Source organism: Mustela erminea, chromosome 5 (assembly GCF_009829155.1).
Source record: "Mustela erminea isolate mMusErm1 chromosome 5, mMusErm1.Pri, whole genome shotgun sequence".
Taxonomy (NCBI): Eukaryota; Metazoa; Chordata; class Mammalia; order Carnivora; family Mustelidae; genus Mustela; species Mustela erminea.
This window is the reverse complement of record NC_045618.1, coordinates 131,223,135-131,246,730: the sequence shown is the minus strand read 5'-3', so window position 1 is coordinate 131,246,730 and position 23,596 is coordinate 131,223,135. Positions and strand designations below refer to the sequence as shown.

The 23,596-nt window shown below is 43.9% G+C and overlaps 1 protein-coding gene across 1 annotated transcript in view; it reads left to right on the top strand.

Annotated features, from left to right (window-relative positions):
• Positions 1-23,596, top strand: part of IFT43 (intraflagellar transport 43) — an 80,799-nt gene that overhangs the window by 10,606 nt on the left and 46,597 nt on the right. The window contains exon 3 of the mRNA XM_032344871.1: positions 19,944-20,008. Within this exon, the coding sequence (XP_032200762.1) occupies positions 19,944-20,008 (65 nt within the window). The remainder of the gene's footprint in view (positions 1-19,943; positions 20,009-23,596) is intronic.

The window sequence follows — 23,596 nt, the reverse complement described above, 5'->3', positions numbered from 1 at the left end:
ACAGATCCCATGGAGATAACAGTAGAAGCTATCCATTAGCATCGTTGGAAGATTAAACAAGAATGTGTAATGCTCTTCCAATGGTGCCTGGTACATACTATTACTGTCGTTTGAAAGTATTAGAAAGTATCACTCATTTAGGTTTGATTGCAGTTCGGCTCAAGATACAGAGACATTCATATTTCTTAGAACTAACTGGCCCCTAGGACCAAAGCATTTGGATGAGGAGCCCTTTTGGTGAGAATTCTTTGTGCCACTTGAAAGCCATTTTATTTCCCTCCTCTAGGCCTTTCTGCCTATACAACAGACCAGTCATCTGCTAGTCTCTTTCCATCTTCTTTCCAAAACCCAACCCTCGGTCTAGAGTTTGGGAGTCTTTCCAAAGAATAATCTTTAATTGCTGACATATCATTCTGTCATTCTGGGGAAATATAGGTAGAAAATGAGGATGGCAAGAATGACCTTGGTAACTTCAGTGACCTTGGAGTAGAAGGTAATATCTATTAATTTATTCATTCATACACTTGTGAAACTGGATTGAGAATTTTCTTTTTTTTTAATCCTTTTTTTTTTTTGACAGATCACAAGGAGGCAGAGGGGCAGGCAGAGAGAGAGGGGGAAGCAGGCTCCCCACTGAGCAGAGAGCCCGATGTGGGGCTCGATCCCAGGACCCGGGGATCATGACCTGAGCCGAAGGTAGAAGCTTAACCCACTGAGCCACCCAGGCGCCCCGGTTTGAGAATTTTCTACATGCCAGGCATTGTGCTTGCAGCTGGCAGTATAGTGATAAACCAGACCTGCTCCCTGTCCTCTCAGAACTTTGATCTGGGGGCCTCAGAGAAGTGAGTGCCAGGTAGGGGTGAACACAGAAAAATACAGGAATACCTACATCACGCCCCATTTATTCTGGGGAGCATCCAGAAAGGTTGTCTAGGGAAAAACTCATGCTTGAGCTGAGACTTTCAGGATGAGTAGATGTGAGCCCAGGGAAGGGGCAGAGAAGAATATTCTCCAAGTGGAGGGGAGAGCATGTGCCAAGTCCTGGAGAGAGAGCTTGGCACACCGGGCTTGTCAGTGGAGTTGACAAACCACCAGCAATGGAGTGGTAGTTGGAAGTTACTTTTGCAAGCAATGAGATAGTTTCTAAATATTCCAGAATCAGCTGCCTTGTCTTTTTTGACAAATGAGCCATAGGAGGCAATGTGTCTTATTTGATGCTGAACTAATTGGCAATATTATGATTTTGTATATGGACTGACCTTTCTCTACTTTTCTAGCCTTTCATTGATGAATCTTCAGTGCAGCCATTACACTCCACACTCTGTGTTCATGTTTGCTGGTCCAGGAAAATCTCAGAGGTGTGCTCAAGGGCAGTGTTGCTGACTTGTGACTCTCCTGGCTTATCCTTTACAAGGAGGTGCTGAGTATACCCGTAGTTTATAGTGTTCATACTTCATTCGTGTCCTGGAAATTCTTAGCTTCCTCTGAGGATTGCTCTGAACATAGATTATTTTCCCATATATGATAGATCCTAGTAACCCTTGAGAGAAATCTGCTTGTTATTAAAGTAGCTGTGATCTGATTGGATTTAGAAAATGTCCTTTGACTTCACAAAATAAGAGACTAATGCTATTCCAAATCCTGCTCTAACAAGTGTAATCTAGATGCTTAATAAAAATATGTGTCCATGAATCAGTGATACGAGCCAGGCTGGTGCCTATGACAGACTGCTATTGCTTTGCCTCAGGGGGGTCAGAACTCTCAGCTCAGCTTTCCTAATTGGCATTAGAAGAACATACATGTGGGGCGCCAGGGTGGCTCAGTCAGTTAAGCGTCTGCCTGCAGCTCAGGTCATGATTCCAGGGTCCTGGGATCGAGCCCCGCATCAGGCTCCCTGCTCAGCGGGAAGCCTGCTTCTCCCTCTCCCACTCCCCCTGCTTGTGTTCCCTCTCTCACTGTATCTTTCTGCCAAATAAATAAATAAAATCTTCAGAATGTATGAGTTCTAACAACACAGGTCATACCCGCTCATCGTGACCCAGCTCAAAAGACTTCAGTGCTCCTGTAGCATTAGAATTTGATGTGACCGCTGTTTGGAATATGTAGAGTGCTGATCTGTGTTCGGAGATCTTTTTTTTTTTTTTTTTTTTCCTGGAATGTGAAGATTTTCATGATGATGCTACTTCTGTTGTAATGAGAACTGACTTATATTCAGGCAAGGTTCCCAGAGCAAAGGTTTCTCGAAATCTATGGCTAGAAATACCATCCTGTGAGGAAAAAAATGATCAAGAATGAGCAAAAATGGTTTAAGCCACTCTTAACTTACCTGAACTGTAGCAGTTGCCTTATACTCGGACTCTTCTTTTGTGTTTCTGCCCTCCTGCCGCTCAGCTAGAGCAGTCTGATAGAAATGTGCATCATTCATTTCACACTGAAGACCCTGCCTTGAGTGTGAGATAGCTACCTATTGCATTTAGGATTAAAAAAAAAGAAAAAATCCTAGGGGTGCTTGGCTGGTTCAGTCAGTAAAGCATGTGATTCAGTCTTGGGGATTATGAGTTCGAGTCCCACGTTGGGTGTAGCGCTCAGCTCAGTAGGAAAAAAAAAATTCCTAAATCCTGACCTTGGAGCTCTGTGATTTGGTACTTGTCTACATCTCCAGCTTCATTTCACACCTGCCACTGTGCTGTGTGTAAAGACTCACGTGGAGTCTTTAGATTATGAAGTTCCCTATTCTAGTTCCCTAGAATACTGTAATTCAGTAGAATGGACTGGAGTAGCGTGGATCCCTAGAATTCTCATCCCTAGTCTTTGCTGGGCTGATTCGTACATCTCTTTTGCACTGTGTTCAGCACGAATATCACTTCTTTTTAAATAAGAATATTATTCTTCTCATTACTGCTCCTTATTATACTCCTTAGCTTTTTTTTTTTTACTTTATTTTTTCATCTGCAATTTGTAATTATGTTTGTGTAATTATTTAGGCCCTTGTCCCCCACTAATTGCAAGTTCCAGAAGTGACTGTTCTGCTCCCCGTGAGCCTGTTACCTTTTAGGTCCTCAATAAGTACTTGTCCAATGAATGAAGAGCAGGTCGGGCGTGTTCAGCTCCGGGCTAGGTTAGCTTGAGATGCCTATGAGAGCCCTAGCTGGAGACGTCCAGGAAGCCGGAGCTAGAGATTTGGAAGTCATTATTATTGAGGTGGTAAGTGGAAGCCCAGCTCTGTAAGGGGCAGTTCGTAGCATAAGAAGAGAGGAAGCCATTGGACAGAATCTGAGGAACATCCATGTTTAAAGAACACACGGCCAAAGAATGTCTCACCAAAAGAAATTGCGGAGGACTCGCCAGAGTGGGGAAGGGAAGTGCAGACACCTGTAGCATCCAGTGCCAAGAAGGAGGGAAGGGTCAAGAGTGTTCGATGTCACTAAGAGGGTCCTAGCAGGATCTGTCAGATCTAACAATAGGGCGGTCTCTGTGGTTTCACGTTAAAATGCATGGCTGAACTAAAGGGTATTATGCTGAACCAAACAAGCAATCACAGGAAGAATTACATAGTTTCACTCAAATGTGGAATTCAAGAAACAAAACAGGATCGTAGGAGAAGGGAGGGAAAAATAAAACCAGACAAAATCAGAGAGGGAGACAAACCATTAGAGGCTCTTAATTCTCAGAAACAAGCTGAGGGTTGCTGGAGGGCGGGCATGGTAATGGGTGCTGGGCCTTAAGGAAGGCATGTGACGTCATGAGCACTGGGTGTGAGATAAGACTGATGAATCACTAAATTCCACCACTGAAATTAATAATATACTGTACGTTCATTAATTGAATTTAAGTAAAAGAAGAAAAAAATTAAATGCATGGCTGTTTTTAAAAGGCATGGCCACCTACCACCTGTGGTGGTCTTGCTTACAGGGTGCCGTATGTCCCTTACTTTGAGCAACAATTAACTGAAACCTGGCAATGGGGGTGAAGAGAAGAGGTCCGTGCCCAGAGATGCTTTGAAGAGAAGATAGATAGGCTGTGGTAGCAGGTTGGCTGTTGGAGGTAGGAGGGAGGACAGTCTGGAGTTCACCCCATGTGTAGCTACCGTGACTGAGTAGATACTGATGTTTTTGAGACTGAAGATTTAAGAGTGTCAGCAGTGGGGGAGCCAGAAGGGGTCATTATTTCAGTTTAGGGCAATTTGAATTTGAGTTGCCTCCAGGATTTTCAAAGAGGTCTGTCAAGTAAACAGTTGAAAATGTGGTCTGGAGCTTAAGAGAAAGTTGAAACTGATGATAACAGTTGTGCAAGTCATCAGAATGGGGGTTTCTAAGAACGTACAGGAAAAACTTCTCATTCCTTTGGGTAGCTCACAGACCTTTCATGATCTCCAGGGTGCGAATGTGTGAGAGTTTTAAACAGAGAAGAGCTACGACCAAATTTGCTTTTTAAAATTATTATTATTATTATTATTATTATTATTATTATTAGAGAGCACATGTGAGCAGAGGATGGGGCGCAGAGGCAGAGGGAGAGAGAAGCCCAAGCAGGCTCCGCACCTATTGCGGAGCCTGACAATGGGGCTCAACCTCACAACCCTGAGATCATAACCAGAGCAAAATCAAGAGTCGGACACTTAATCGACTGAGCTACCCAGGTGCCCTTATGATTATTTTTTTAATTTGCATTTTTAGAAGGAACACTTTGCCACGCACTGGTCATGGATGGAACCAGGTTTTGTGGACCCCGAGACTTAAATAGTTTGGAGGCTTTCTTCAAGAAAAATAATTCAAAATTATGAGTTCAAAATGAACTATGAAAGTAAATACTTACTATAATGAGAAAAGAAATCATGGCCAAGTTACAAGAGCCCTAGATGTTCAGGCGCCTTTCTTTAGAGAATTTGTTAGGCAGCCCACCAGAAAGGCTTATGTAGAAAACCCTTCCTGAGACCTAGCATCCCTTTGCTATCTAGAATGCTCTGTAACTCCCAGGGGCCCATGCAGGTGTGGAGTACAGATTGGACGAAAGTGAGACAGAAGCTGGGAAACCAGTAGGATCCAGCTGAGAGAAGGCAGAAGATGAGCTTGGTAGGCCTTAATTGGCGTGGTTGTACAGGTTCCCAGCACCCCTCAGCAGGTGGGTATTGACAGAGTGGAGGATTGTGGGTGACTCAATCCAGATTTGGGGGTAGTTCTAGGGGAAATGTAAAAAGGCAAGGGAGCGAAGCGTAGTGGTGATAGACCTTGGGAGTGAGCTGGGTTGATGGAGAAGGAAGCAAAACGAAGAAGGGAGTTCTTGGATGAGGAGGGAAGGAGGGGGCTAGATACTTCGGGAATGGAGCAGTTCCGGGTTATGACATGTTGGAAGTAGCAAGGTCATTGGTGTTTAAAGAGTCAGGGAACTCTTTGGCTAAGCATTGGTTGGACTGTTGATGGGAACATCGGCTTTGCGAAGAATGGTGGGGCAGGTTGAGGAGTGGTAATAACGTAATTTCGGATCTGTCTTGCTCACTGCGTTTGTGACAGACATGAAGTCTGTGACATAGCTGAACAAGATTAGTTTCCAGAGAAGTGTTCCTTAATACTTTGGAAGAATAATGGTTTTGAGGAACTCTGGGAAGTGAGCCTTAGCTGGGGCCCTGGTTTGTGGGGTCTTAAAACACTGGACAGACTCTCCTTAAAAGAACTGCCTGAAAAAAGACATCGTTTTGGCGGGGGGAGGTGGAATGCCAGGATCTAGGAGAGGTGAGGAGATGGAAAGAAAAGGTATGCTGTAAGTAGGGAATATCCAGTCAGTTAGGAACCAGAAGACTGTGATCAGAAAGCCTCATTGAAATCATTAGCTGGGCTAGATTTCTTCTCCTTCTGTAGCATGTCAATAATTACTGAGAAGGAACAGAATGATAGTAAAATATCCTTTTAATAATGATATTTTACAGGAAAAAGGTACTGACGGGTGTTGAATGTCCTTGGTGATAGACTGAAACATTTCTGGTCCCATGCTTCTGCCGGGTATAATAGAGAATGATGTCAGCCTGGTTAGCTAATTGCTTCTATATTCCATTTTCAGCTCTCCATTGGTTTTTTAGGTATAGTTTTTTATACCTTATTTTAGTAGTTGCTCCACGGATTAGAAAATACATCTATAACTCATCCATGGCTACGTGAAGTTACTGTCATACCCCTTCAGTAGAAGTCCTTTTGACCCCTCTCATTGTTTGTGCTGGTGATGTCACATGCTTTAAACCTCCCTATTTCAGAAACTCTACAATACCCTTTGTCACCTCTCTTTAAATAGCTGTCGTTTAGAGACGTTCAGAGAAATAGATCGTCTTTTATATCCATCCACATGTTTACCGTATCTCTTGTTCTTCATTTCTTCCTGGTAGTCTAGGTTTCCCTTTGGCAGCATTTCTCTTTAGCTTGAAGAACTTCCCTTGGCATTTCCTATAGTACGGATTTGCTAAGAACCACTCCCTATTTGCTTGATCTGAAAATAGTTTTATTTCACGCCCATTTCTGAAGGATACTTTCTGTCAATATAGAGTTCTGAATTGAGAATTTTTTGCCTTCCAAGCTCTTTAAAGATCTTCATTCTTTTGTCCTCTGGCCTTCATTGTTTCTGAGGATTGTTCTCCTTCATGTAAATCTTTTCTCCTCTCTCTTGCTGCTTCAGAGATTTTCTTTTTATCTTCTTTGGTTTTCAGCAGTGTGACTGTGATGTAGCTAGTTGTGATTTACTTGGAATTTGCTGAGGTTCTTAGATCAGTAAGCCAGTATTTTTCACCAAATTTGGGAAACTTTAGGCCATTATTTCTTCAAATATATCTTTGCTCCATTTTCTCTCTCTTTGTTCCTGAGACTCCAACTGCATATGTGTTAAACTGCTTGATATTGTCCCTTTGATTTGTCCTATGTTTTTCCTCCCTAAAGAATTGCTAATTCCCCTCCCCCATCTTTTATCTTTTTTTCCCTTCAAACTGGATTTATTTTCTGTTTTCTGTCTTTAGGTTCAGTGATTATTTCTTCTGCTCTTGTCAAACTAAAATTTTTTATTGCAGATTCTGAACTTTTAAGTTCTAAATTTCCACTTTTCTTTTTCTTCTTTTTTTCCCCCCTTAGCTTCTATTAGATTCCCCATTTGTGCATTCGTTATGAACATCTTTTCTTTAAAGTCCTTGAACATATTCTTAAAATAACTGCTTTAAAACTTTTATCTGTTAATTCCAATATTCGGGTCATCTTGGGGTCAGTTTTTGTTGGTTTTTCTTTTGATTGTAGGTCACATTTTCATGTTTCTTCACATGTCCAGTCACTTCTGTTTGTATACAGGACCTTGTGGATGATACATTGTGGAAACTCTGGATTATGTTATCATCCTCTGAAAAGTGTTGATTTTTGTTTTAATAGACAGTTTAATTATTTGCAGGACACCTTGAACTTAGGAAGACTTGATTTTAGACTTTGTTGGGTCAGGTCTATTTGGGTTTTGCCTTTAGTCCTAGAATAAATCCCGGAGTCCTGGGACATAGCCGTTACTCCTAAGGTGTGATTCACTTGAAATTTCTTTGGAAAAAACTCAAGGTATGTACCAAACACCCTTAACTTGGTGGAACTCAAACCAATTCCTGTCCCCTCCAGGGAGCAGCAGCTAAAATCTCATTTCCACTCAGCACTTCTTTGTGCTTTTTTTTTTTTCTCTTTATTTCTTTAGCAGTTGCTTTTCCCTAGATTTCTTAATGTAGTTCAGGTATTGCCTAAAGGATTTTAGGAGAGTAAAAATACAGATCTGGGGCTCCTTTCTTCCCAGGATTTCTCCCTTTCTAATTTTAGTGACCCTGGCCGTCAGCAAATTTGTCCTCAGGCGAATAAAACTGCACCTTTCTGCTTGAGTTCTAGCTGCTCAGTTGCTGCCCAGACTGGAGGGTGCACTCAAGGGGAAAATCCACTTAAACATGGGTTTTTACCCCGTACAGTTTTTTTCCTTCAAGGATCAAGTCCCCTCTGGTTTCTGCCTGCTTTTGTTTGCCCTCCAGTGCCTTCAAATAGTTGTTCTATGTATTTCATCTGGAGTCTATGGTTGTCTGTGTGAATACAGACCACTCTCCCATTTCTGATTCCAGAACCTGCCAATTGCTTTTGGATTGTTTCAGAATCCACTGTGGTTTTTTTCAAGTGGTACTGTTGACAAGAAAAGAATGAGAGTGGTTGTAGCAGCAACAGATCATGTCGATTTCCTCTTAGGATAACTAACCGGGGGCATTTAGGTATGTTAGCTATCGAGACAGAAAGTGTTCTGACATCAGTGGTGCACTTGGAAGTAACAGTCAGAAACCTGGGTATGAAAGAGGCCCAGAGACCTGTGATCCAGTCAAAGCTGACAGTACCCATTGTTGCATATCCTGTGCCAAGCACTCTGAAAAGTTTATCTAGAAAGGCCTCCTCTGGAGTTGGAGAGGCTGGCAGTGGATTATTTGAAGGATGGAAGGTCTTCCTGTACAACAAACTGAGCAGCAAAGTGTGTAGATTAAGTGACTACCTAGGTCATGCCTGTTGTGTTAGGGCATCGTCACCCGGGAGGAGTAGAGTGGCTGGCCTTCAGCCTTCCTGTTCCAGAAAGGGTGGGATGAAAACCTGAGAAGTCCACATTGGGCTTGGTCTGATAAGCTGAAAAGGAGATAGAACATAGCATGTTTCAACCCTGGTCTGTGAGGAAGTTTTTACCAACATGAGAAAACCAAGAACAGTGTAGTTAAGTTTTTCATAAACTGAATTTAATCAAATGAAAGGAACATTCTTTTTATTTATTTATTTTTAAGACTTTACTTATTTGAGAGAGAAAATGAGAGAGAGCACAAGCCAGCTGGGAAGAGGTAAGGGGAGAGGGAGAGGGAAAACCAGGCTCTCTGAGCCCAAGGTAGGGACTCAGTTCCAGGATTCTGAGACCATGACCTGAGCTGGAGGCAGACACCCAACAGACTGAGCCACCCAGGTACCCGGAAAGGAACATTCTTTATTGGGGTTTGTGTCCTTCCCATTGGGAAGATTGAAAAGGTCCCCTCTTTAAGGTGAAATGACCATGAGAGGCAATCTTTTAAAAGATTCTTCACAAAACTAAAAACTGTTAAGTCTGTATGTCCAACCACCTCCTATGCCCCACAAATTTTGATTCTTGAAATGTTGACAGTCCATGAAATTTAGAAGTTAGGGAAACACGGTTCTAGGATTTTAAAAAAAAATGTGTGATTATTGAGTTACTAGAAATATTGGAGGGTGAGTTGAGTGGGTGCTTACTTGTCGGCCATGGCCTTGCTGTATGTGGGCACCTTCTCCTCTTGTTTCCACAAGTGAGGCAAGATAGGGAGGAACTGCAGAGTGAGACCTGTGATGTCTGGCATCTCACCACGGGGTCGAGCAGGGTGTGGAGCCGGGCGTCGCCCCTTCTAGGTCTTCTGTGATGAGGACTGCTGGCCCATGATTTAAGACTTCTTTCAGGCTCCCTCCGTTTGTTTTCAGTCTTCGCCCTTGAAGAGTCAGTCTCGCGAGAGATCAGGTTTCTCAAACTTGCTTCTCCACTCACAGCTTCCTCCGAGTTCTTCCACTCTGGATCTGGTTGAGGTAGCAAGTCTAGACCGTGCTTATACCAAGCCACCGGAGCCAGGAGGGCCTGCCTCTTGGAGTTCTGGGAATTTCCACCCTCGACATGGTGCACATTTCTGCTGGATGAATTTTAGCAAACCGAAAGGAGTTAAGAGAATGACAGAAACGTACTGGTTTTGATTTATGATGAAAGTTGAAAGGAATGTTTATTTTGGCTGAACTGCAAAAAGTATGGGGGAACCAGGGCATTGCTTTCAAAGTGTCTGGAAGGTATAGACCCAAGAAGAGGGGAGAGCTGCTTTAGGCTGACCCAGAGCAGTAGAACTGAGATCAAGAGGATGCCATCCAGGGTAGAAAAATCCAGGATGAATTTTAAGAATGATTTTGGGGGCTGAAGTCTGTTCTCTTTGGATCAGCCACTTCGGCAAACTGTTGGCAGACCCATCCCGTGAGTCATTTGAAGTAGGCAGTTTGATGACTGCGGCCTGAGATATGGGATATGGGTCTTTTATTACAGGGTACGTGGGAATATATGGTGAAGTGTGACACCACTAGAGTAACTGCCAGACCCTGTGGTCGTCCCGAGCCTCACATTTATTTCTCAGTGAGCAGCAGAACTCTGGCTGCCTCTTCTTGGTTCAGTCAACGTTAAAGGATTTCTCTATCTTTAGGGAAGCTGGAATAGGGAAGAGTTAGATCCCCAGAATGAAACCTGTGCAAGGCAGCCCCAGGTAAGGTCCCTGCCGTGTTTGCCTGTCAGAACCTTTCTGTTGTCTCAACTATGGGCATTCAAGATTCTTGGCTCCAGAGTGTGCATTTGATTAATATTATGAATTCTAAATTCATAAATATCAGCCACTTTCACCACCATTTACTGTGTGCTCTGTGCCAGAGATGGTCTCCAGCATTAACAACAATGGATCTGTAAAGGACTCAGGACCATTGTTGTGTTTCATGCAGGGACAAGGAGGCTTAATGAAGACAACTAGCCCAAGGCTACACAGCTAGAAAGTGACGACTCTAGAATTTCAACCCAGGACTCTCCCTCCTGCCCCCACAACCTGTCCCTCCACCCCTCTTTTAAAACTATGGCCTTTCTCCTCTTCTTCTTTCTGGAAAACTCCCTCCTCCCCGCATTCAGTCCCTCATTCTTCCAACTACTGCTCCATTGGTATGAGGAGCGTAGCTTGTGACAGGCAGTAAAGACAGCCACTTTCCAAGCACAAAGATTTATATTGAATTCATCTTAATACAGTTCGGCACAGTGCTCAGTGACAGCGCGGTTTATTTTTGGCATCACTTTTCAATCCTGTCTTTACTCTTAACCCATCCCGTGGTTGAGCATGCCGAAGAAGTAAGTGTTAGACCAAGCTACTTTCTGGTCCTCCATCTCATGGAACACACTGCCATCATGATCAGCTACGTCTTGCTCTGTGCCCAGAAAGTGAAGGAAGAAGACGGTCCTTTTGGTTTGGCCTGCCCAAGCTTTACCCTTGTCATTCTAGTTCCCCTTATTGGGTAGTTTGTTTCAACCCAGTTGGAGTCTTTCCTGTAGTTCCTTTGTCTTTTCAAGCCTGTTCTAGCTGGTATGCATCTAATGTGTAGGAATTCATGTAGCACTTGGTTCAGTACAAAGCTTTGGTGTCAGACACAGATTCGAATCCTTGCTCTATGGCTTAGAAACAAGATGATTTTAGGTGAGTTAACCTCTTAGCTTCAGTTTCTTCATTGGTGAACTTGGCAATGGTAAATGTGGTAGTTGTCCTCCACTGGGGCATGAGGAGTCTGCAGAGTAACCCTGCTTTGGTGTCTAGCAAACCCTCAAGGGATGTTGACTAATATTGTTATCAGTTGCTATGAATTAGTGAGTATATGCTTTGTCATTGCATCAATGGGCTCATTCACCATTGATCACATCCTTTTGCTTATTCTTATTTTTTCTCTTGACCTTGTCTTCTTTTTCTCTGTCTCCATCTTCTTCATTTTAGCTCAAACCAATGATCAATGTTTTGTCATTATTTACCTTTCTTACCCTTTGTACGCTCTCCCTGAATTGAAGATACTATAATGCTTGGACTCATAGAATCACAAAATTGTACCACTGAGAGGAATCCCTTCTAGTTTCAGTGAAACTCCAGAATCATGGAAGTAGCTATTGGTAGAATCAGGACTAGGCCCAGGATGACCTGGTGTCCAGTCTCATGTTCTTTCCACCCCACTTTTTTCTTACCCAAATTTCATTATGTCCATTTACACACAAGACTGAACTCTGATCCACAGTAAACTGAACCGTGGGAGGGTGTGAGGAGGGACTTCGTATAAAAAGCTCACTCTCCTGTCATTGTAATTGTGGCAGGGATCTCAAGACTGGAGATTTGGGGTATAGAGTTTTCTGGTCCTCAGGGTGTTGGTGTTAAGAATTTCCAGCCATGAAGCGAAGAATGCCTGTTTAGCATGGTTCTTCCCGAGCAGATAGATGCTCATATTGGTGCCCCTGTCCCTCATCAGCCCTGCCTTTTGTCTCTTTCGTTAACCTAAACTTTATGCATCTGGTTTCTTTCTTTTTTTTAAGTTCACGTTGACATTGGAAACATCCAGAAAAGTAGACACAGTAATAGAGTACAATGAACAGCATATACCCACTGCGTGGCTTCAGCTGTTACCAACAATGAGCTAGATTTTCTTGAATGATAATTTATAGACTATTTGAAGATATATATTTATGTGTTTTATATATGTTTTTTGGTATGTCGCTTTAATACTTTAGCACGTATCTCTGAAAAAAAACTGGGGAGGGGATCGGGGATAGTTTCCTAGAAATCCACAATTCCACGCCTCTCAGTGCTCAGAGTTCCCTAATATCATCTATTACCAGGTCCATATTCATTCTCCCCAGTTGTCATCACATGTCTTTTATAGCTTTTTTTAAAAATCCGGATCCAATCAAGAACCACTCTGAATTCCATGTCTCTTAAGTTTCTCTCAGTTGAGAATAGTCTGGGACTGATTTTAGGGCCAGTTGTCCTAGAGTTTCCCCCCATGCTAGATCTGTCTGATTCTTCCTGCTCTCGGTCTTCCTCTGGCAATAAGCTGGGAATCCCATTGGAGGACTTGAGGACCTTTAGCAGCAGGAATTTTTCCCGGGTGGGGCTGGGAGCCTCCAGCAGCAGCTCCTCGCCTCCCACTGGTCATGCTGCTAAGTTTGCTCAGTGAGTGAGGGTCATGATAGGTATCTCCATGGGGAAGGAACATTCTCTCCCTTGTGACTGCGGGTGATGTATGGGGCGATTCTTTGGCACAACGAGAATGTCTGGTTCCCCATCAATCAGTCTTTCACCTAATGGCTTTAACATCTACTGACACTCAGGTTTCTTTCTTATACTGAAAACAGATTCTGCATTTTGTTACGTGCATTGCGTCTCGAAAGAGCTATGCTGACTCACAGGGGTTCCGTTTTAAGCTTGGATGGTCCATTACCTTCCATGACCTTAAATCCATGAGGGAGAAACTGAGGTCTGTGATGAATTAGCTGTCACAGCCAGGGTGGAGGCTGGAGGACAGATCTGAGGAATGAACACCAGCCCCTGTGTTGTACTCCTGTCTTAATCGGTGTTAGCCTTGTCTCTCACCCAGCATCAACAAAAACCTTTCTTGGATCTTCCATTGGGTTGCTGGAGAAAGGAAGGGAAGTGTGCTCTTAGCCCACAGGCAACGGTTGAGGACGGGAGCTGCGTTGCCCCTGGCAGCTGGGAGATAGAGGGGTGTGTGTCACGTTTGCAGCGGATCTTGCCTAACAGAATGTCTTTGCTGTTGGGAATTTGTGCGTGTGTTTGCACTGAGTTTTTGAAGCAGGTTGCCATTTGGATTTGGGACTGATTCATATCGTGGGGTTTCTCCAGGACTTTCGAGAGTGTGTGAGAAGTTTCCCAACCCAAAAGGCTCCTTTTTTGGCACTGCAGCGTCTTTTCTATTTCGGCATCTTAAGAATCTGGGGGAAACCATATAAAGATCAGAAGCCAGTCTGGCCCCGAAGGCTCCCTGTGACAGAGTAATTCCAGTTCGTTGAATCCTGGCCCATTCGGATGAGACCATATAAAGAGGCTGTTTCCTGAATTGCCCGCTCCCTGCCTCTCACAGGCTCCTTTTTGTAGAATGCTGGTATTTCAGGACCGCAACCGCCGGTCACGTGCTCCCAACTCTTTACTCTCCGTCTCTCCTGCCCCCTGTTTATTTTTGGAGAGAGCACATTTTTGCTTCTCTCCAGGAGCTATGCAGGGTCCTGCCCCCTCCGTCCATCAGGCGGCAGCCCCAGCAGGCTGTGCTCCTTTCCCACACTCGGAGACGTGACTCCAGCTTTCAAGAGAGAACGGGTGGGATGCGCTTGCTGCCTTTGGGCTCCCGTCACCCGTTCCTATTTCTGGCCCTCGTAGTGTTGCACATTTTAAGACTCTGTCCTTCTTAAAGCAAATTTGGATACTGTTACCTGGCAGTAAATCTGCCCAAATTAGAAATGGGTTTCCCAGCAGATGGTTTTGGGGTTATGCCTCTGACTTTCAGAAGCAGAGCAATGTGAAGGAGACACAGGACTGCTGAATTCTGGAATCGGGTCTTCATTCTGGCCTTTCAGATCACTTGAGCTGTCCCCTCCTTACCCATCCAGGGTGGAGTTTTTGGTTTGTTTGTTTGTTTTGTTTTATTTGTTTTCCCTCCTCCTAACACAGACATAGCGTACAGACTTCTTCCAAAGTCATGACTCAAACGGATTGGTAATGTCTTCCCAAGTGCGTGGATAAGGGAGGATTTTAGAGTAACTGGGCTCCATGAAGAAAAAAAAAATGCCCCTACTGACTGTCTTAGCCTGCCTCAAGTGTAAGTTTTTAGTTTAAGAGGATGGAGCAAGAGTAAATTCCTTTTCCTTTAAATGCTGGGGTCATTACACAGAGAACTCGAGCACCAAAGATTTGAGAGCGCATAAATCATACATTTATGTCTTCATGTCCTCCCCAGACCTGATGTGCAGGAGAGGAAAGCACCCCTGGCCCCACACGAAGGGCCCATAGCTGAAGGGTTACAACCTTTCGCCACTCCAGGCAGGGACTGGGTCCTTGACAGTTCAGCTGGGGAGCGCATGCAGGCTCCTGACATCCCCCCACATCTCATCTGTCCCCTCGGAGAAGGGGGATGCTGAGTTCTGGCAGTTGGTTCTAAAAGGAGCTACAGGAGGGCCATAGCCTATGAGTGGGTCTGAGTGGGTCTTGTGTTTCAGATCACCCTGGGAGAAAGCTGTGGCATTCTTTTTGAAACAGGGGCTTACTGGGTATTTAGATGCCATCATAGCTCTTAGGAAGATCAGCCAGGCTCTCAGGGGCTGGACTGTCCGTGCAAAGGACCTGCCAGACCTTCTCAATTATATTGCTGAAAGTCGGTTATCTCCTTACGTTTCAGACGAGGTCATTTGCACCTGATGTCGAATCACCATTGTGACTGGGTTGCATCAGCTTCCTCTTATGGCCCGCATTGTAAAAGGATAGATGTCAGGCTGCTCAGACTGCCCCCTCTTCCGGGAGAGTTTTCCCAGGGACTCACTCCTACAAATATGACGATTGGTTACTAGCATTTGCTGCGGCCCAAGTGTTATGTGCTATTCTGGAACCCCTATACCTTGCCTCTGGTTCCTTCAGAAATGCTTTGCCTTTTCATCTCTCTTTATATTTCACATCCATAAAGCTTCCCTGCCCTCTCCAAGGGTCTTCGGCACTTCTTGGCCTGGCACAGTTCTATTTCATCCTCGGTTGTGTCCTGAGTTCTGTCTGAATGAGACAGGAGAGAGTGTTCCAGTAAAACCAGCAGAGGTGGCAAGAAAACTGCAAGAAAACTGCTTCGCCCTTGGACCATGGATGCGGCCTGTTTCTGGAGTAGCCCCCTGCCCCCATCCCTGACGCGTGTGTCCCACGTCCACTGTGGCCTCTTAAGTTCCCCAGTGGCCCTGACATGCCATCACATAGCGTTCGTATATGTCTGATATACACCGAATTTGACCTCTCTTCTGCCTCACGGAATAGAGGTAACATTTGGGAACAGAGGTGACGTCTGCTTTTCCTGTCTCACCCAGTGCACATAGGACCGTGCCTGGCTCCCCACATGGGGAACAAAGGTAAATTCTGGGGAAGAGCCTTTATCACTTCAGAGTGGCTGATTAAGTCTCTTTCATCTAGATAGGGTGTCTGTGTGTAGCCATAACAAGACTCATAGTAGGGAGTATTAAAAAAAATGTTTTTACCCTGGGCCCCAGAGTGCTAGACTGAACATAAGGATTCCCCATGAGGAAGGAGACAGCCCTGGCTTCACGCCCGAGCCCTAGTTTGCAGAGAGCATGTCTGCCTGCCCCTCGGGTCTCCCATCCGCCCCGTGCGCTCTCCTGAGGTTGGCTGAGACCCCCAGAGGAGAGTGGGGAGAACAATCATGGCCTCAGTCCCACTTTGCTCAGAGAACTTCTTGGCCTCTCACGGGAGAGTAGCTTACGTGGTTTTTACGGCATCCTGTCAACCCTTGAAGTCTTTCATTACTTGTGAAAACACGCTGTGACTTTGGAACCAGTTTTCCAGTCCCATCAGACGCGGAGCTGTGGCTCTTCTGTGGGGATCTTTTTGCTTTGAAGCTGCCGTCCTAATGTAGCAGCTGGTACCATTTTGTAATGGGAGGAGCATGAGAGAAAGTGTGTCTTTGTGCTTCCTCTGGCCGGAAGGGATTTGTTCTCATCCCCCCAATAGCCATGGCTTCCTGGGATTTGCGGTTAAAGGAGATAAAGCCGGTCATTTTGGTTTTTAGAATCTTAGGGAGCTTTATTAACCACACAATGTCCCTTAGTAGTCAGAGTGACAGCTCAGGCCAGGCTCAAAGGAGTCTTTTTTTTTTCCCCCTTTATCTTTTTTCTAAAGGGTAGGATATTTTATGACCCACAGTCCGAGCTTTCATATATGGATGTGAGTAATACGGATGACGGCGGCGATGGTAACAGGGAAGATGGAGGACCGGCGTGACGGGCGCGCCCGGCGCCGCTCTGAGTACTTGCTGTGAAGCCACTCATTTAGTCCCACAGTTTAGCGGTTACTCAAAGGACTGCCTTTTGACAGACGTGTCTGTTGCTTGTGCATCTGCCGGGATCAGGAGACAAGTAGCGGGAGCCCGCCAGTGCCACCCAGGTCCCCTGCCTTCTTGTGGACTCTCTGCAGCTCCCAGCGCTGGGAAAGCGCCAGGCAGGCTCGGACACCCCGACCTTGTGGTACCTTGCATTCGACTTGGTTCATTCTGTGCTTTCCAACATCCAGAGCCAACAGAAGAAAGCCCAGCTCTGAGGGGGGGAGTAGCTGGGGGTCCCATGCCCAGGTGACTGTTGGGGGTGGGGGGCGGGCAGGCAGCTTCGGGGAGTGACGTGGGGCGAGGGATGAGACAGACGCTCCTTCAGTGTGCGCTGAAGTCACAAGGTCAGCTCCCGCTCCCGACCAAGACACATGCTCTTGCCCACTTTTCTCAAAACAGCTGACCTAGCTTTCCCGTTCCCACTTCCACTGGACACAGGAACGCAGGATTCTGCCCTGGAAGAGAAACAGCAGCACAAGGAGGATGCTAGTAAGCGGCAGCTGGCATTGACTTTAGCAGGAAGGAGGCAAAGAGGGCGAGTGAGGACCACGGCCACCTGGGGAATGGCGCGCAGGTCCTGTCTTCAGGGACAGCTGCCACTCGTACTCAGCCCCACTGTTACTGGCCCTTAGAGTTTTTTGAGAGAAGCTGGAAAATGACATTTTATGTGGAAATCGTCCAGTTTTTACAGTGGTAGCCTAAATTATAAAAATAAAAACACACCAAGAAGCCGCTGTCTGTCTGCACACAACGTGTGGCTACACATCTGTGACCTCCACATTCAGGAATATTCGTTATCACAAGGTGGTCCTGTCCTTGGGTGGAGAAGCGTGGGATGTCACCTGCAGAAGCCCAGAGGATCGCCTGTAGGCCAGATTGCCTTCGGACATCCTCAGAGGGGCCCCGTGTGGTTCTGTTCTCTTTAGCCTATCAAGCCTCCCCAGCACAGTGCTTTATACGCAGTAGGAGGTTGACAGGGCAAGATTGTCATTTTCTGCTCATACAACTTTGGTTTTTGGCACTTTGGAGTTTTTCTAATTCCCGCTGGTCCTTATAGTTCCAGTGTTCATGCTGTCTGAACAGCCTAGCCTCTGAGCCTCAGTTCTGGAGTGCTGGGACAGGCATATCGATTGGTTCCAGTGGGGTCAGACTGGTGCACCGTGGTTCAGTCAGTGTCTCAGGGCAGTGGGGGTCTTGGACTAGAAGGCTTCGCTCGTGGCCTCAGGGTGGGTGAGTGTGGGTGGCAGGGACAGCAGATAAGGGTATGTGGAGCGGGAAGCACCAGTGAGCATCTCTTTGGATATCCCTCTGGTCTGTCTTCTTTGGATATCCCTCTGGTAGAGACAAATAATAGCTTGTTCTCCACTTCGGCACTTTCGGCATTTCTAACAGAGTCCTCCACATAGCTCCATTACCTGCCTCTGGCAAAGAAAACTCAAGTTTGTTTTCTCTAAAGCTCCGCTTACCATTTCCTGGGAGCTGAGTTGGATACAGGCATCCTGGGGCTTGATTTCTTCTCAGTTAGCCTTTTCCAGCAGGTTCTGGCTCACTCTGAAGAAAGTCCCATGCTACGAGAGAAGCCAGAAAGGAAATGTATCTTGGTGCAAAATAAAATATCGAAAGTATAAATGTATTTTGGCATGTTGAGAGAATGTTTTCTTTAAAAGTTACAAGTTAGGCTTTAAGTGATCAATTTAAAGGATGTTGCAATGCCACATTTTAGTTCAAGGTTCTGCAGACCACATCCTTCCTGCTAAATTGGCCCACTGCTTATTTTTACAAAGTTTTATTGGAACACAGAGACATCCGTTTGTTCACTTATGGTCCATAGCTCTTTATTGCCTTACAGTATCAGAACTGATTTGGAACAAAGGCTGTATGGCTTGCAGAATCAAAACTGCTCAACTCTCCATAGAAAAAGTTGGCTAACCCATGTTTTAAGTCCATTCAACAAAGTATCTCTTAAGACTGAGAATTATAATTATATGCCATTGTTAGAATAAGGAAATTGATACTTCAAAAAACAATCCTATGGGAATGCTGGGGAATGGAAAGTAGGAAGTATTCTTAGCTCTTTTATCCAACTTGACTGACTCAGTGGATTGCTTGAAATCCCCTTGGTATTTCCAGTTGAGATATGCTGGACCGGAAGGCCTGTACTTAGGCTTCTGAATGCATCCTTGGCAGGTGACTCCCTCTTCCCTAAGGAATCTGAGTAGATTTGTAACCCACCCATTTAATTTAAGTCTGTTAAGCAAACCTTTGTCTTATATCCTTTTTATTACCTTTCAGTTTATAAAAATAATATAAGGTGATTATTTAAAAAATTAGACCATGCATAACAACACAGAGAAGGGACTAAAAAAATTGCCCACAGTTCTGTCCCTGGAATCCCCTCATTCATGTACTTATAGCTAGTTAACACTATGTATTAAAAATCTTTTCCTCAAATTAGAAGCGTATACCTACTATTCTACAACATGTTTTTTAAGAGTTACTATATACCACACATTCTCATCTCATTAAGTATTCTTTTTTACCATAGTTCTTCATTATTACATAGTATTTTCACATGCGTGTTCCATTATTTACGTATTTTCTTATCGCCATCTATTTTGGTTTTGAGTTGTTTACTATTCAGAAACAACCCTTATGTCTCTCTCTAATTGTTTCTTTGGGATGAATTCCTTGGATTAGAATTGCTGGCTTAAAAAGTATGAAGCATTTCTTTTCTTTCTTTCTTTTTTTTTTTTTTTTTTTAGATTTCCTGTTTATTTATTTATTTGAGAGAGAGAGAATGTATGTATTTATTTGAAAGAGAGAGAATGAGAGAGAGAGCGAGCATGAGAGGGGGAAGGTCAGGGGGAGAAGCAGACCCCCCACTGAGCAGGGAGCCCAATATGGGGCTCAATCCCAGGAATCTAGGATCATGACCTGAGCTGAAGGCAGTCGCTCAACCAACTCTCTGAGCCACCAAGGCAGCCATCTAAGGCTTTCAGTAGACTCTGCCATCAGGATCTTGCCCTATGGATCTTGGTTTTACACACCTACCGAAGGGCTCAAAAGCATCCAGATTTTGAAAGTAAATTAGAAAGGTTACTATATTTTTATTGGAAATATTTTGATAGAATATTGGTTGAGGTGGCCTCAGCCTCATCCCCTGCATGCACGAATACCAGTGGTGAGTGACTGTGATTTTGGCTTCTCGTCCCCTTTCAGGCTCCCCCTCCCAAACCACCCCGCAGGCAAGGAGGCTGGGCAGATGACTCCGTGAAGTCTTCAAAGTAAGTGCCAGCAGCTCGTGAGTGTGAAGGTGGGCACTTGGCTCTTGGGTAGTTTTTCTTTAATGTTTTTATTATTTTTATTTATTTATTTATTTTTTCTTTAATGTTTTTAGAACAGCTCTCTTGAGGTATAATTCTTATTCCATGTAATTCACCCATACACAATGTATAAGTCAGTCAGTCATTCTTGGTGCCCTAACAGAGTTGTGCTACCAACACCACAGTCGATTTAAAACTTTTTTTTTTTTTAAGATTTATTTCTTTATTTGAGAGAGTACAAGCAGAGGGGAGGGGCAGAGGGAGAGGGAGAAGCAGACTCCCTGCTGAGCAGAGAACCTGATATGGACTCTATCCCAGGATCCTGGGGTCATGACCTGAGCAGAAGGCAGATGCTTAACCAGCTGAGTCACCCAGGTGTCCTAGTTTTAGAACATTTTTTTAAAAGATTTTATTTGTTTATTTGACAGACAGAGATCACAAGTAGCCAGAGAGGCAGGCAGAGAGAGAGGAAGGGAAGCAGGTTTCTTGCTGAGCAGAGAGCCCAATGCGGGGCTCAATCCCAGGATCCTGGGATCATGACTGCTCCGAAGGCAGAGGCTTTAACCCACTGAGCCACCCAGGCACCCCTAGAACATTGTTATCACCCTCCCCTCAGAGAAACCTGGTACCCATTAGCAGTTATTTCCCATGTGCCTCCAGTCTCCCCAACCGTAGGCAGTTACCATTCTGCTTTCTGTCTCTGACTGGCCTGTTTGGACATTTCACATACATGGTATCCTACTTTATGTGGTCCTCTGTGACTAACTGCTTTCACTTGACCTAATGTTTTTAGAGATCATCCATATTGTAGGATTCTGTGTTCTTTTTTTTAAACACTGGCATGTTTTAATAGTTGACACTATTAAGCATAGTTGACACATAACATTATATTGGTTTCACGTGTACAACGTAACGATTCAGTATTTGTATATATTGCCAATGACCACCACAATATATAGTTAACATTTGTAACCATACATAGTCACAGAAAAATTTTTCCTTGTGTTAAGAACTTTAGGATCTACTCTTAGCAACTTTCAATTATGCACTACAGTATTATGAACTGTAGTCACCATGTTGTACATGACATCTCCATTACTTACTTATCTGATAACTGGAAGTGTACCCTCTGACCCCCATTCTGTGTTCTTTTTTTTAAAAAATATATTTTTTAAAGATTTTATTTATTTATTTGAGAGAGAGAGAGCATAAGAAAGGGGAGGGTCAGAGGAAAAAGCAGACTCCCTGCTGAGCAGGGAACCCGATGCGGGACTTGATCCCAGGACTCCAGGACCATGACCTGAGCCAAGGAGTCCCTTAACCAACTGAGCCACCCAGGCGTCCCCTCATTCTGTGTTCTTTTTTTTTTTTTTTTAAAGATTTTATTTATTTATTTGAGAGACAGAGATCACAAGCAGGCTCCCTGCTGAGCAGAGAACCCAATGCGGGGCTCAATCCCAGGACCCTGGGATCATGACCTGAGCCAAAGGCAGAGGCTTTAACCCACTGAGCCACCCAGGCGCCCCTCATTCTGTGTTCTTAAAGTAACTTTCTAAACAGAACAGAATTGCCCATTAGTCATTGTGGGATTACAAACCACTTTGGTCTTTAATCCCTTGCACGAAGTCGTAGATGAAAAGTAAACCAGAAAAGAATATTTACTACACCAGCAGAGGATCGCCGACTATCAAGTTTAACTAAGGTAGACTTGGGAAGGAAATTTTTTTCTTAAAATACAGACGTTACTCTTATCTTGAATTTCCTTCAGCACTTGTTGCCTTAAAAATATACCTTAAAAATATGCCTATGCCTTAAGAATATACCCTTTTCCTTTCCTCCCTTCCTTTCCCTGCTCTGTCTCACACACATACACTTTTTCCCCCTGAATCATTTGAAAACAGGTTGCAGAAGTCATGATATTTCACTTCTGAATACTTCAGCACACATCTCTCAAGATTAAGGACATTTTCCAGATGATCACCGTGTAATTCTCACATCCAAGTAATTTCATAATGATTTAATATTTAATAAGAATTTATATTTAAATTTACCCAAGTGTCCCGAAATGTCTTTTATAGCCCCAGGATCCCGTCAGAGTTCACACCTTATATCGGTTAGTTCTGCCTCTTTATAGCCAGAATAACTTTTATTTAAGTTTATGTAGATACATTTGTTTAGATAAATTCATCTTATCTGAAATATCGCTCTTGTTCTAAAATAATCCCAATTCCTCCCTTGCTTTCTCAGATATTGTTTTTTTTTGAGGAGTCCTGTCCAGTTGTCTTATAGAATGTCTTAAATTCTGGTTTTCTCTGATTCCTCATGATCAGGTTCAAGTTGTAGGTTTTGGGCAAGAACAGGTGATTTGATATACTTCTTATCATATGAAAATGGTGTAGAAACACACTCCGAGATGTCTCACTGTCATCCTTACTCCGTCCACCTCATTTCCATCCATCCCCTATGGGTAACCTCTTTATTAGCTTCTGGTCTATCCGACCTATACTCTTTTTTGCAGAATTAAACATAAGCATATACAATTTTAATTTACTCTTCTTTGTTTCTATATACTAGGATTCAGCAAACTTTTTTTTTTTTTGAAGATTTTTTAAATTTATTTGACAGAGACAGCAAGAGAGGGAACACAAGGAGGGGAAGCAGGAGAGGGAGAAGCAGGCTTCCCACTGAGCAGGGAGACTGATGCGGGGCTCGATCCCAGGACCCTGGGATCATGACCTGAGCCGAAGGCAGCCGCTTAATAACTGAGCCACCCAGGTGCCCCAGATTCAGCAAACTTTGACCCACAAGCTAACTTCCAGTTTTTAGAGATCATCTTTTATTGGAAAATGACCTCACCCTTTCATTTTAAAAATTTAGATCTCTGATCCATTCAGAATTAATTCTACTGCATGATATAAGGTGTGGATCAGTTTTATCTGTTTCCAAATGGCTATGGTCCCACCAGCATTTATTTAAAAATCTGTCTTTATCTGGTAAGTTTAGAAACCACCTGTATCATAATTCTACACCTTCACACATACCTGAGTCTACTTTCAGACTTGTTACTGTGTTCCAGTGGTCTTTCCATCGATTCATTTGCTGGCAAATACCACTCTTTGCTTTATAGAACATAGCACTACTTTCTAGTGCTAACCAAGGAGAAGAAGGTAACTTTGAAATGTAGGTCTTATATATCAGTGAGAGTCTCCCAGAGTCGCCCCATTTTTCCAAGGTATTAGGGGATTTTAGTGCTTGTAATATCTGGAATTTACTTTGAAATATGGAGATCAGACAAACCTTGTATCTGCTGCCTAGAGAACAAAAGGAAATCTCAAAAATGAATATTTTAAATGAATATCTCAATGAATATATTGAAGATTTTTCCAAAGCAAATCAGTTTGCTCCAGGAAAAAGATATTTTTCCATTTTATATGTTACTTTTCAAAGTATTATCTTGTGTGTCTCCTCAGTCTGTGGCCTAGTGCCGACTTCTCTCAATGTTGGGGAACCCAGTGCCCATCCTCGAACCTTCTCTCTTCTGTGTCAACA